Raw genomic sequence first — 14454 nt, 5'->3', positions numbered from 1 at the left:
CCGACTCTACACCTTACACCTCCCCCCCACGAGCACCACCTCTCCTGTGCGCACACACCCGCGTATTCCTGACCCTCCGCATATACGTCGACCTGGCCTGGCTTCCGCACATTCGCCGTTTCTGCGCTGCTGGTTCTCGCGCCACTTCTGCATCCCTCACTCCCAACTTGCACCTCCGCGGTCTCGAATCCATCCGCACGCGTTCCATCACACATCATGTCGCGCTCGCTGCAGGATCAGTTCATCGACGATGACGAGGAAGAGACGTGTCCGCTGTGCGTGGAGGAGTTCGACCTTACTGACAAGGGCTTCCGACCATGTCCATGCGGCTATCAGGTGCGTGGCCCTTTGAGCAGCTCTCACTACCACCACTGTGGGCGCTGCGTCCCACGCGGGCCTCCTGTCACTGACCGCGACACTAGATATGCCAATTTTGCTACCACAACGTTAAGACCAACATGAATGGCCTATGCCCCGCCTGCCGTCGACCCTACAATGACGCCGATATAGAGTACAAAGTCATCACACCCGAGGAGACGGCGGCCCACAAAGCGCGACAGGCCCAGAAACAGAAGAAGACCCAGCAAGCGCTGCAGAAGGAGAAGCAAAAAGCTGAAGCTGACAATCTCAGTCGCAAGCATCTGGCTGGAATGCGAGTCGTGCAAAAGAACTTGGTTTATGTGACCGGATTGAGCCCGACCTCGCAAGAAGACCAGCTGCTTCAGACCCTGCGGGGCGACCAATACTTCGGACAGTATGGTAAAATCATCAAGATCGTCGTCAGCAAGGCCAAGGACCCTTCACATCCCCACTCCGTTGGCGTTTACGTGACCTACGAGCGCAAAGAGGATGCTGCTTCATGTATTACTGCCGTCGACGGATCCAAGAATGGAGATCGAACTCTCAGAGCCCAGTTTGGTACTACTAAATACTGCTCGGCATATTTGAGAGGGGAAAATTGCACTAATAGGAATTGCATGTTCCTCCATGAACCTGGGGAGGCGAATGAAAGCTACTCGCGTGCCGATCTCTCCGCGCTCAACGCCGGCTCGTCTCAGCAAGGCTCCGGTCGACCACCGCCTCCGCAGTCCCAACAACCTGTTGCTTCTGCAGCTCCACCGATGGTGCAGCAAGGCAGTAGTGATCAACATCCATCCAGTCCTGCATTAGACCGACCAGCGCTACCGTCCACAGCCAGCTGGGCGTCGAAACTACCCCAATCGAGCCGCGCAGAGAGTCGAAGCACGAGTGGCACCCAGGAGAGCCCTGCTCCTGCGGCGTCAACTCCTGCCACCACGCACCCTGAAGTTGCGCAAGAACAAGACTCAACTTCGCCGCCGATAGAGGCTTCTGCCGACAGCAGCGTGCCAGCCCCAGACCTACCAACATCGCGTCCGGAAATTCGCCCTCGACCGCAAGTTTCTCCGATCGATACGTTGTTCAAGAATTTCTCTCTGGACGATTTCAAGTTGGTCTGGTCCTCCACTTGTTTATCAGAAGCGGACCGCAATATGATCGCAAACTTTCCCCTGTTATTCGATGAGCACGGCGGGGCCAAGCGCCGTCTGCGTAGACAACGCGAAGAAGAGCGACAACGCATCGAACAAGAAACCCAAGGGTTCCAGCACCCCGCGGTAGAACAGGACGACAATCCCGAGATGAGCGGAAGTCTGCAGCTCGGTGGCGAACCGGAAGAGCGACACAGTAGCACTCAAATGCAAGGCGCCATTCATCCCCCGGGACAGGATGCGAACACCGATCCCAGATTTCAGTATGCCGGTGCAGCGACATCAAGCCCTGGTGCCAGTGATCGAGGACTCACTCCGCAGCAGCATCAGCAAATGCTCTTGCAGACACTTAAACCCAGTGCCCCTGGGACTTTCATGAACAACCCAACCCAGCAGAGCACATATAATGCGCCATCATTTCCTCAACAATCGGCAAATAATTCACAACTCGGCCATCAACGCAACGTCTCTCGGTACTCCTTCGCCAACGAGGCTGCTCCAACTGCGACCTCAGTCAAAGCAGTCGCGAACCCCAAATTGATGAACCAGCAATCCGCTATGATGCCTCCGACCGGAGGCAATCACTTTGGCACGCAACATCAAACGCCTCATGGACAATTCTATACAAGCAATGTGCAAGGACCTCCTCCAGGACTTAAAACGACTGGCACACCTCCTGTCAGCGGCAATCTCACGTTCGGACAAGGACATGGCTTTGCTACAGGAGGTCTACAATATGGTGCTGGTTCTACTCGTAACCAGCAGGATAACTACTACAGGGATTTGCTGCGTGGCAACGAAGCAGCCTCCGGCCGTGGTGATCCTAAGCGTGAGTTACAATCCCTTCCCACATACAACACTGCCCAATCACATGCAGCGTTCATGGCGAGTCAACCCAATGCTTACCCTGCCCCACCCTATGCAAACCTTGGTGCTTTTGGCGATGGCGAAAAGCAACGAAAGAAGAAGGGAAAGAAGCACAGACACGCTAACACTTCCTCCTCTTCAGGAGGTGGTATGATCGATGTGTCAGATCCCGGAGCCAGCCATCTTCTTCAATCAAGAATGCATCAGGGTGCGAGCGGGTTCGGCGGAGGTACGTTTGCCGGTCAAGCCGTGGGCGCTGCAGGTGGGTTATACTCGGGCATGCATGGCGGCGGCGGCTACAGCGGGCGATGGTAGATGGTGTGCGGAGTACTTTTCCCCTCGGTTACGCTCTTTACGGCACAGATGCGGCTCCAGACGCGTCTTGACGAGATATTGTTTTCAGCGATGCGACTTTTTTGTCTTCTTGTAAGGTGTTCACGGAACTGGATCGATGGACTGGACTAGCGCCAAGTGTTGGACGCTGGCTAGTGGAATCGTCTATCGGCAGGCGTCGAGCTGCGCAGCGTTTCGATCTGGGAAGCTGCAGGAGACCGAGGGTCACGGCGTCATATTTTTCTGGCTGAAGCGGCGTTTTTATTGCCCATTTTGAGGCGCTCACCATGCCGCTTCTTGTACGTATCTCATGGACCTTCGTTAGTGGCTGATAGATTGACTGAAAGATAGTTTCATGGCTCATCACAGCTCTTTTCATCTTTCAAGACGTGCCATGATGAGAGACGTGTGATGTAGATAGCGATATATCCCGCTGCGCTCTAGTCTGGTCATGTAGTCGTTCGTAGACCGCGCGCCCCATGCATGTCAAGAGGAGGATCTAGCACTGCATTTCCAGTCGAATATCAGCTGACATTGCAATCGCTACAGATGAGAACTTCCCGCCCCTGCGGCCTCCTACAAGACAAGTATCACTCGATGAATCCCGCCGGTCCACGCCCCCCATTCCTCCTGGGTTCGAAGGCCACATCCTGGAAAGCAGGCGATCCACGCCGTCAATACCTCCCGGCCTCGCTAAACCCACTGCACTACCTGACCTTGAGGGTTCAATTTCACGTCCCACTTCACGTCCCTCGAGTAGAATGAGTGTGAGACGACAGACTTCCCAAATATTGCCCGCATTGCCACTGCGGCCCGCCACGCCTCACAGGATCTCCACGCCTTCGAAATTGGAGAACCAGCAGGCCGTTGATGCAGCTTTAGTACACGAAACCCCGACAAAGGTGCCGAAAACTGCATCTGCATCTGATCTGAAAGTAGCCATGTCTACCGAGCCAGTTGCCGCGGACGAAGACCGTTCACGGGATGCTGCAAAGAGTGGTGAAGCTGAGCCTACCCATGATCCGGATCAAGTTATAGAGGACCCCAAAGCTGAGGTCAAGTCAGTCAGTCCTATCAAGGACGAAGCAGAAGAATCGAAGTTACAACGTCAGATCGCAGATCGAGGGGAAACCACGAGGCGCAAGCACCCTGGAAAGCTGGACATTAGTGCTGCTGTGAACAAAAGTGATCCGACTACGACTTCTACGTCCTCCAATGCAGACGCTCCAAATGCGCAAAAATCACAGCCGGTGCCATCGAGTGCTGGGGGAAGCACAACGACAGCGACCAAGCCAGCGGCAGCAGAAAGCCCAATGGCTTCTCCTGCAATCAGAACCGCCCCTCGTACGCTGCGCGTAGTGCAGACACCAAAAGCCGAAGCGCCTTCAAGTAGCCTGCCATCAGCCCCCAGCATGGCCGCAATAGTCGCTGCTCACAAGTTGCCCTCCCGAAAGCCCAGTGTAGCATCAATTGGACTCCCGGGAACTCCCTCAAGCGAACAAGTCTCCATGTCGGACAATATTTCTTTGGCATCCACTTCGCAATCTCGTGCTAACTCGCCACCACCTGCAGCTAGCAAGGTAGGCTCTGCGCCCGTCAGGTCTAAGACGAAGAGCCAACAGAAGAAAGAACGCCAGGAGCGTGCGAAGGCGTTGGAGGAGGAGAAGAGCAAAGGAGGCGAGACGATCACTTCTCCTCCAGCAGAACCTGTGGTAGAAGCCATACAGAGTCGGAAGAAGAAGACGAAGAAGGAGAAAGAAGTCCGTCCAAAGCCTAAAACCGTGCCTACTGCGACTACAACAGACACGACGCCGACCGCCAGCAGAACTCCTTCTCCTAGAAGGAAGACTACCACAGAAGCTTCAGCGCTGCCCGAAGCAGCAGCCAGTGACACCAAGTCTTCAACTCCTGTGGCAGCGCAGGCACAAGCGCCGCATCCGACCAGTGTTCCTTCGCCGCCGGCCACGCCAACACTTACTCCCGCACAACTCATCGCCGAATTAAAAGCATCCGCGCCTCAGATCCAGAAATGCATCGACAGCCTATTCCGGGTATCCAACAGTCGCGACTTCAAAGCTCACCAGAATGTATCCCACAAAGACTTGTTGAATAACTGGCAAACCGACCTGAAATTCAACCTCAACAAAAACGATGTCGAGGCACTACTCACCGGCAAGGTCCCAGCCGTCTACTATGGCGGAGAAGAAGGTCGCGCTTTCGATCGAGGCATGATCGCTCCCTCTGGCGCCAACCTCCGAGCTTTGACGAAAGAACTCGAATCTCGCTTCTTGGAACTCGAGCGAGCTCTTCGTGAGATGCCAGAAGAGTCACGATTCCGTCCTTCGAAACCTCAAAATGATTTGAGACTTCCGGCTATTGATCTCGAGACTGTCAAACGACAGTATGAGAATGGTTCGGGCCGTGGACCTAGCGTCATGGAGCAGATGGTGCAGGATGGGGCTACGCTTAAGAAAGGTGCTTTCTTGGTTGATGAGGCGAGCAAGTATATTAATGAGTTTGTTATGCCGCCTGTGACGCCGCCGCCTTCTGCGGCTTCTATGCAGGCGAGAGTGCAGCAGCATCCGGCCGTCCCAGCTGGCTCGGCGGCGGCGGCGGCGGCTGCGGCAGCGGAGCAAAATGTGCCCAGCGCGGATGTTGCGGAGAGACAATTGAGGGAGGCGCAGAAGTATGCAGAGGAGAGGGAGAATGCGCTGAGGAAGGTGATCAAGAAGAACAAGAAATTGCTCGGACTATGATGAGGCATGTTGTACATTCTGATCACTGTGGTCGATCAAATCACTGGAGGCTAGGATTATCAAGGCAATACATGTAGGATATTGCTCTGTGCATACATCGCAGTAGTACATAGTCTGCCTACTGCCTTCTCTGACGCAAGAGGTAGTCTATGGCACGATCCACGCGCACAGATCCACCATCATCTGTGACTCGTAGCGCTTCTCTCGAAAGCGTGACAGGAAAGCCCAACTCCACCAATTTTCTCAGTGCTAGATCGCAACTCTGAAGAGGCACGCCGTCTGGTAGGCTGTGCTGCTGGGTTTCGTACTCCAGAACGGGACTGATCGATGGCCTTGAAGTAATTGTTGATGGGAAGACTGTTGACGATGTTCCGAAAGACCTGTGTGACGGCGCGGTCGGCGCATAAGCAGAATACGCCGTGCCACGCGACGAGGTCGAGACACTGCTCACTCGTGAAAGAACGCTCATGGGTCTTTCGTCGTCCATCCCAATGAGCGGTAGACGTCGATATTCGCTCGTTTGTCGACGTAGACGAATCTCAGCAGCCATCGATGCAACTCGTTTGCGACTCATCTCTTTCGCCTCTTGCTCTCGAGGATCTTGTCGTTGAAGTTTTGCTGCGGCGATTTGCTCAGAGTAGACAATAGCAACTGGCTCTTTCAAGAAATTGTTGAAACTGCTGTTGTAGACGGGCAATGACCACTCCGTCCACCCATTCTGTTTGGCTAGTGCAAAGCCAGCTGGGCTGTGATCTGGTGCCAAGAGCGCCAGCTCCAGCACTACAGATGGTCCCAATGTCAGGATGTGCGCGAGCCATTCTTCGAGGAAACGTTCCTCTTCGTAAATATCCCCCGGCGCCACATCACAATTGTCGTAGACGCCGTACTCCCTCGCTTGATCAACGCGGCCGCTGTATCCTTGCAAGAGCGAGGAAAGGCAGGTCCACATCTCGGTGATGTCGTACAATTGCGCTGCAGTCAAGCCGCCGCGGTTCGCTGTTGCGAAATGCTCGGGTGCATTAAGCAGGACGCTCGACATGTCAAATTCCAGATTGGTGTTGACAGTGGCGGCGCAGCCTTCGTGCTCGTTAACTACTCCACCTTTGAGCCAGTCTAGCTGACCTGTGATGTCGTCTTCGCGACCTTTGCGGCTGCCGAAAATGGTGCAAAAGCACCATATCCGCCACAAGGCATCGTCAAATCTCTGTGAGTGAGGATGTGTGGGGGTCGACAGAGCGAAAGTAGTTTCACGCCTGATGAAAGTCTGACATCTCTCATGAACCAAGGCTTTGATCTGCCTGATGACAGTGAGATCGTTTCGATAGTGCGAGAGATATGTTCCAGGTGTGCGTCGTGGCCTAGCGATAGAAAGCTCAGGGCTCTGTGTGACGTCTTGCGATTGTATCCATTCTTGACGCTCATGAGCTGGCATCGATATGTTGCGGACAACGTTTTGGACTAGCTGCATTTCGTGTTGCTTGTATACTCGATACATGCCTTTGTTGATGATGGCAGTGTTGCGAAGATCGGTGAGTGATGAGAGCGAGCACAGGATATTTAGCAGCACTATCTCTGCTGCGTTTGGTGACGACGGAACATCGTTACGATCCAGCTCGGAGCTGGTCGGCGAAGCGAGTGTCTCCTTGTCGTGCTGCGGAGTCACTTCACGTTCTGACAGTCGTGGTAAAGCCACCATAGGCTCCGATCTGGCATGATTGTGCGAAAAGCTTGCCATTCTGCGCAGTGGTAGACCACTCTTCATGCGAGTAGCACGAGGCAGCTCGTCGAAAGATTGTCTACGAGCAGGCGCTGCAGAGACATTAGCTTGTTGTGCCTTGGCTTCCATAGCTCGCCAGTCTCGCTTTCTCGACCTCTTCGGCAGCGCAGGCGGTTGCATGACGGCCTTCACGCTATTGCCGCGCCTTAGATTGGACTCGCCTTGTCCTTCATCAAACGAGCGCGGAGCTGGCCGCATTTTTGTCATCTCTGACAATTGATCTCGGACGGCAAATTCTGCCTGGCTCAGTGTCGGGCTGATCGTACCAGATTCGCGCCAGGCCAGGCGACTGAGTCTCAGATCGGCCAATGAGCGGCGAGCGGGCAGTATCTCTGCTTTCTGCATGCTATTGCGAGCAGATGTGAGAGATTTGGTCAAAGGTGCGGGAGGCGAAGCTGTCGTCGTCACAGGTCTCGGGCTCGGCGTTTCCGCTGGAGTTGGAGGTAACGCCTTGTTGAAGTCGACGGGGTGAACAAAGCTCACGCTGGAGCGAGGGGAGAGATCGTCGAATACGCCAGCTTGGGTTGGAGATACGAGGGAAAATTTGCTGGGAGACAGCAGTGTGCGCTGATCGGCGGTGATGACTGTGTCGAGTGTGGTGGCAGAGCTGCAGCGGCTGTATACGGAGCTCTCGTCGGTCGCTGACTTGCTCGAAGAAGAGGATTGCGAGGGGTACGATCGATGGCTGCTCGCTCTTGGACATCCAGATTGTGCCTCGGGGGTCATAGATCGCGAGGACTTCAGACGTGATGGAATTGCTGTTGCTGAAGGCATTGAGATTATTCGTCGGGGCATCGGGTGTGCCAGTATTGGAGTTGACTTGACCTTCATAGGCTCCGGAAATTGGAATGGAATCGGTTGCTCGGCTGGGAAGCTAGACCTCGACGCGTCGAGGTCTGCAATGTGCCGGGCCGGCTGGTCATCAATGGGGCTCTGATCAAAATATGCCACGCCATCAATCCAGGTGCCAATGCGATGATCAGTGTCTGAACGCCGCCTCGAACGCATCTTGGTCGGAGATGGTGGGTTGCTTCGTCGGAATGATGTGGGCTTCGAAGTGCAAGATGACCTGGTGGCAATGTGCTTGGTCGCAGGGAGATGGTCGCTGATGGCGGATAGAATCTCTTCGTTAGGACTGGTGGCCATTTCCTCCTCCAATGCAGTCATTTCAATCACTCTGGCTGCAGGTACGGCGTGCAGTACGGTGCCTTTGGCAGAGGAACGTTTGCTTCGTTCACGGGTCGTGGAAAACGAGGGCATGACCGGCCTCTTGCCGTTCCAGCTGCGACGAAGTGCAGTGGTGGGCACGCTCACAGCAGTGCTGGCAACGCAGAGTGGTGGAGGAAGCAGGTCGTCGGCGCCTCTGCGACTGAAGATGGATATGCTCCGTCTAGCAACGCTCTTCGTGGCGGGTGTACTATCACCGATAGCAGGCGCGGCTCCATCCACGGCGGATTGCTGGAAAAGTCCGGAGGACATCATGACGGCGCGGTCGTGCTATGTAGTCGTCAGAGACCGTTCGCGCCGAGAACCTTGCCGGTGCAGTCAGGCACACCCCGTCCGGCCAGCTACAGGGCTGCAAGCATCAGCCTGCTTCGATGCTTCTTCTGCGAGCCGTCGGGCCCTTCAGTCGAGGTACGTGCCAAGCTTCGCGGTCTGGCAGGGTTAGCAGTCAGTGGTGGTGGGTGAGCAGTCTGCGACGACGAGGAGAGAACAATACGGCCGCGCGCTCGGCTTATTTGCAGCAGCGCTCGTCGACAGTGCATTCGCCGGCGCAGCAAGACGCAGCAGCAGTGCCACGCGCAATGGCCATTGCGAGCCCGCCGCATCTGTGCCATATCGGCGCAGCAGCGAGGCCGTGGGTGTCTTTCGCAGGCCCAGCACAGTGCATGCGGTCATCGTGGCCGGCAAGGATGGCGGAAGGATGGCAGGCGTGAATCCCGTCGTTGTTGTTGCTGCTAAATTCGGAGCCCTCAGCCCCGGCCGTCGCTTCGCTTCCCCACACATCAACACGTGACTGGGCCTGTCCATCACGCGAGACGAGACGCTATTCTCGCCCGCGACAATGAAAAACACGAACATAGCGAGAATCTCACTTTTCGGAATTCAGTCGTAAGAACGTGCAACATATCCATCCAAGAAGGCACTGCATCGCTACGTAGTCAGACGCGTCGCCCACCGCGCCTGCTGCGATGGCGGAGCTGTGGCCGGAGGGGGTGATGTGGCCCACAGAATACCGAGAGCATGCCCTCAAACTCATGAAGTACCTGCTGGAGATCCGCGGCTGTATCGACCGCACTGGGAGCCAGACCGTGCCAACAGAGGTCGCGAAGATGATGATCCAAGGCGCGACGTCGTTCGTCGCAAAAGCACAGAATATCCCCGACATGACCGCCATTCACGGCGCGCTGCGCGAGATGCGAGGAGACGCGAAAGCGATGAAAGAGGAGACGTCACAGCGACTAGAAGCACTGAAGAAAGAGCTACGAGGTACAAACACACAGATAGAGAAGATCGCCGCGGTCGGAGAGGAGACGAAGGGAGCCGCGAAAGAGGCAATGGAAGTGGGCAAGGTAGGAGTCGCAATCATGAGGGACGTCAGAAACACCAACACCCAGAACAACAAGAGTGCGCCAATGAGCTATGCAGCAGCGGTAGCGAGCGGTACACTAGCAAGCAGTATGCACATTCCCCACAACACACAGACTGCATCCACCCAGAGCCAGCGTGAAATCATCGTAAACATCAGAAACCCTGTGACCATTGAACGGTTGCGTGCAATGAACCCGCGACACCTCAAGTCTCACGTTGACCGCACCCTTGAACAGAGCACGAACGAGCAAATAGCAGAGATCAAGATCATGTCCGCTAATCAGCTCAAGAGCGGAGACCTGGTCGTCAGGACGGCAAGCGTCAGCGAGACACAGACACTACAACAACACAGCGAGGAATGGGCCCGTCGGGTCGGGGAGGGAGCCTCTGTTCGCGTCCCGACATACGGCGTCATTGTCCACAGCATCCGCACGCACTCAATCGACATGGACAAATTCACGGAGAATCGCGATGAGATCCTACATGAGAACCGGCCTTTCATCCCTCGAGCGGAGATCAAATACATAGGATGGCTTACACGGAGCGGCGCGAAGAAGTCGACGACCTCGATCATCATCGAGTTCTCGCGACCCGAAGATGCCAACAAGATCATCAGCGAAGGCCTCGTATGGCACGGAGAGCTCTGCCAGTGCGAGAGATACGACAGGCAGTGTCGGGTCAAGCAGTGCTTCAATTGTCAGAAATACGGCCACATAGGAACCCAGTGCAAGACAACAATGAGATGCGGCTACTGTGCTCAGGAGCACCAATCCCGGGACTGTCCATCGAAGAGGGAGCGCGACGGACCCAGGAAGTGCGCGGCGTGCCACGGAGAGCACGAGGCATGGAGCCAACAGTGCCCGACACGACAACAAGAAATGGCCCGCGCCAAGGCAGCATATGCCACAAGAGCGCCATTCTACCCAGTCCCGGCATCCGCGATGTCTGGAACCCCACCTGGCAGCAACGGGACAGTGCTACGCCGGAAACGTTCGGCACGAGGCCTCGGCCTGCGAGGAGAGGAGAGACCGCAGGCAGAGCTCGGGTCCACAGGATCTGGACAGAAACGAGCCAATACTGGCAGCGGCCCCGGCTCGTTAGACAAGGAGAACGAACCTCTGAGTGGATCTGGCAGTCAGAGGCCGCAGCGGACGTACCATCCCACTAGGAAAGCGCTAGAGTCTCTGCACGTGAACGGGGTGGGACGCAACAGTAGCCAGCAAATGGACATCGATGTAGAGAGCGACTCATGAGGAGGAACCCCACATTCAGCATATTACAGTACAACGTCCGGAAGTCACGGGACACGGTCATGGCCACGCTACTGCGCGATACCAAAATCGGCGACTTTGATGTCCTCGCCATACAAGAACCGTGGAACAACCCGTTTACAAACACAACACACCACCCGGCGAAAGACATCTTCCATCTCTGCTATGCTTCCAACGACACGGAGGGAAGGCCGACACGAGTATGCTTCTTCGTCCACAAGGGACTCGATCATGCCCAGTGGCGGTTTGATCGGCATAGCAAAGACATCTGCTCGCTCACGTTCCAGTTTGGAGACGATGAAACACCGAGGAGCCTCGAAATATTCAATGTCTATAACCCGCCCCGAAGCACAGAACAACGGACGAGCGTTCTGCCTTTCCTGAGGCGACTGCTCGAAAGATCTACCGCCAACGAACACATGGTGGTTGGGGACTTCAACCTCCACCATCCTCTTTGGGGAGGGGAGCACATCGTGCGGGCAGACGCTGAAGCTGTGGAACTGATTGAAATCATGGAACAAAATACACTGCAGAACACATTCCCATCGGGAACTATCACTTATGAGGAAGGCAGCTCTCGAACCACAATCGACCTATGTCTCGCCACTATAGGCCTTATAGACAGGGTGGTGCGCAGTCAGGTGGACCACGAACTGGATCACGATTCAGACCATCTTCCGATCGCTACGACTATCGACCTACAGCTCCCGCGTCGTACAGAAACAGCGCAGAGGAACTGGAAGAGGCTCGACGAGAAGCGATACCGTGAGGCACTCGAGAAGACGCTCCCTCTGCTACAATACCCGAGAACAAAGGCAGCTCTGGATAGATATGTCGAGCAAATCATCACCACGATTAACGAGGCTGTCGATTGGGCTCTACCCAAGACGATGCCGTCGAACAGAATGAGGCAAGGGTGGAATGCGCAATGCTCCGAGGTCCTCGCAGAGGCAAAACGTCTGAAACGGAGATTTAGTCGAGAGCGTACGGAGGACGACTGGGAAGCCTATCGAACGGCACGAAATAAAAAGACCAGAGTCATACGAAAGGCGTTGAGACAGGCTCATCGCGACCGAGTCGAAGAAGCATCACAGTCACCTCAAGCGCTATGGAAACTCGCAAAGTGGGCGAGAAATCGCCACAGCCAGCTACCGAACATCACTCCTGCGATCGTAGACCCAGAGACCGGGACAGAAGTCGCAGAGGCTAGCGGGAAAGCAGCACTCTTCAGAAATACCTTCTTCCCTGAGCCTCCCCATGCAGATCTTAACGATATCACGTCAGCGCAGTACCCGGAGCCAATCCAGCTACCCAGAATCACAGAAAAGGAAGTCATCGAGGCGATTACATCTAGCAAGGCATTCAAAGCACCTGGACCCGACCAGATCACGAACAAAGCGCTGCAAGCGGGCAAATCAGCCCTCGTAAGCCACTTAAGCAATATCTTCAACAGCAGCATCGACCTCGCATACTGCACCGCGCACTTCCGCCGATCTACGACGGTGGTGTTACGGAAGCCAGGCAAGGACAATTACACGACGCCAAAGGCATACCGACCCATCGCCCTCTTAAACACTATCGGAAAGACGATGGATGCCATCCTGGCAAGGAGGCTGAGCTACATAGCCGAGACTCACAGCCTCCTCCCTCGCGCACATATCGGCGGTCGGAGACAGAAATCGACAGAACATGCCCTCCACAATATAATAGACAGGATATATCAAGCGTGGAACACAGGCCAGGGACAAGTCGCGAGCCTGCTGCTACTCGATGTCTCAGGAGCGTTCGATAATGTTTCGCACGAGCGATTACTGCATGACCTAAGGGCACGCAGGGTGGACGAGAGACTAGTCCGATGGATAGCGAGTTTCCTGAGCAATCGATCGACAAACGTTGTACTTGACGGCTTCCAATCCCCACCATACACCGTATCTACAGGTATCCCGCAAGGATCCCCGTTGTCGCCCATCCTGTATATCTACTATAACTCTAGCCTTATTCAGCCAAGCAACACAGAAAGCGACCCGGAGAGCACCACAGCTGTTACGGGATATATCGATGACGCCGCACTTCTCGCCTGGGGTGACTCTACAGAAGACACGTGCTCCCAGCTCGAGCAAATGCTAGAAAAGGCCCAGCACTGGGCACGCACCCACGCATCGAAGTTCGCTCCCGAGAAATTCCAGCTCACCCACTTCACGCGCTCCCGCACACGGTTTGACCTCGAGAAAGGCATCGAGACCCCTTGGTGCGATATCGCACCGAAGGCAACGTGCAAGTATCTCGGCGTCACCATGGACACCAAGCTACACTGGAAGCCACATATTGAAGCGATACAGCGGAAAGTCTCCAACACTATTAGCGCCCTCCACTCGCTTGGGAGCTCTACCTGGGGAGTCAAGATGCTTGAGATGCGGAAACTTTACCGAGGAGTGGCCATCCCACAAATGATGTACGCGTGCTCAGTCTGGTCGCAGGGCCGGACCAGCGGCTGCGGATACACGAAAAAGACGCTGCAGACACTCCAAATGCTTCAGGCTAGAGCTGCGAGAACGATATGTGGCGCGTACCGGGCGACATCGACGGCCGCGCTGAACATCGAGACCTTCCTCCTCCCAGTCGAGCAACAAATCGAAAAACATAACGCCGACGCAGTGGTGCGAATACTTGCGAGCAAGGACCCGGGTACAGTGCAGACACGTGCGATCAGTGCCCGGCAGGACAGATACGCCAGTCCTTTCGAAAGGGTACGACGCTCCGTCGCAGCCTATGCAGCGATCAACCTACGCACATTGGAGCACATACCGCCCTTCGTCGACGCGCCCTGGCGGACAGGCCCGACAATCTACGTCGACAATACGGAAGAAGCACGCAGCAGGCATGATATCGAGAGCAAAAAGGCAGAGAATATCTGTATCTATACCGATGGCAGCGGCATTGGAGGCTACATAGGAGCGGCAGCCGTGTGCCTAAGCGCAAACAGGATAGAGAGGACGTATATGGGGACAGACGCAACGTCAACCGTGTACGCTGCAGAGCTGCAAGGCATCAACCTCGCATTACAGATCGCCCAAAACATCTTGGAGGACACCTCCAGCCCGAGGCAGGTCGCCATCTGGACCGATAACCAAACAGCCATACGCTCGCTCGTCCGCGCCGAAGGACGAACCGGAGCGTATATCCTAAAGCAAATCGCCTGCCGAACAGACACGCTACAAGACAAAGGTCATACCGTCACAGTCCGGTGGATCCCCTCCCACGAGGGCATTGAAGGAAATGAGGCCGCTGATATTGCAGCTAAAGAAGCCACAGGCTGGAGAGAAGGGCAAGATAGCAGCGAAGCGGCCGAC

The 14454-nt window shown here is 55.4% G+C and overlaps 4 protein-coding genes across 4 annotated transcripts; 3 read left to right on the top strand and 1 right to left on the bottom strand.

Annotated features, from left to right (window-relative positions):
- Positions 1-216: 216 nt before the first annotated feature.
- On the top strand, positions 217-2690 carry CKM354_000295500 (uncharacterized protein; the record flags this gene model as incomplete). The annotated part of the gene is made up of 2 exons (XM_044798128.1): positions 217-336; positions 423-2690. The coding sequence occupies 2 exons, from the start codon at positions 217-219 to the stop codon at positions 2688-2690; spliced, it is 2388 nt and encodes a 795-aa protein (XP_044654063.1).
- A 497-nt stretch (positions 2691-3187) lies between these two features.
- Positions 3188-3473, top strand: CKM354_000295400 (uncharacterized protein; the record flags this gene model as incomplete). The annotated part of the gene is made up of 2 exons (XM_044798127.1): positions 3188-3193; positions 3258-3473. The coding sequence occupies 2 exons, from the start codon at positions 3188-3190 to the stop codon at positions 3471-3473; spliced, it is 222 nt and encodes a 73-aa protein (XP_044654062.1).
- A 176-nt stretch (positions 3474-3649) lies between these two features.
- On the top strand, positions 3650-5464 carry CKM354_000295300 (uncharacterized protein; the record flags this gene model as incomplete). Its single annotated transcript, XM_044798126.1, has 1 exon — positions 3650-5464. The coding sequence occupies one exon, from the start codon at positions 3650-3652 to the stop codon at positions 5462-5464; it is 1815 nt and encodes a 604-aa protein (XP_044654061.1).
- Positions 5465-5582: 118 nt separating this feature from the next.
- CKM354_000295200 (uncharacterized protein) lies at positions 5583-8723 on the bottom strand (the record flags this gene model as incomplete). Its single annotated transcript, XM_044798125.1, has 1 exon — positions 5583-8723. The coding sequence occupies one exon, from the start codon at positions 8721-8723 to the stop codon at positions 5583-5585; it is 3141 nt and encodes a 1046-aa protein (XP_044654060.1).
- Positions 8724-14454: the final 5731 nt, after the last annotated feature.

Source organism: Cercospora kikuchii (assembly GCF_019650295.1).
Source record: "Cercospora kikuchii DNA, contig_00002, whole genome shotgun sequence".
NCBI classification, from domain to species: Eukaryota; Fungi; Ascomycota; class Dothideomycetes; order Mycosphaerellales; family Mycosphaerellaceae; genus Cercospora; species Cercospora kikuchii.
This window is presented reverse-complemented; position numbering and strand designations above follow the sequence as displayed.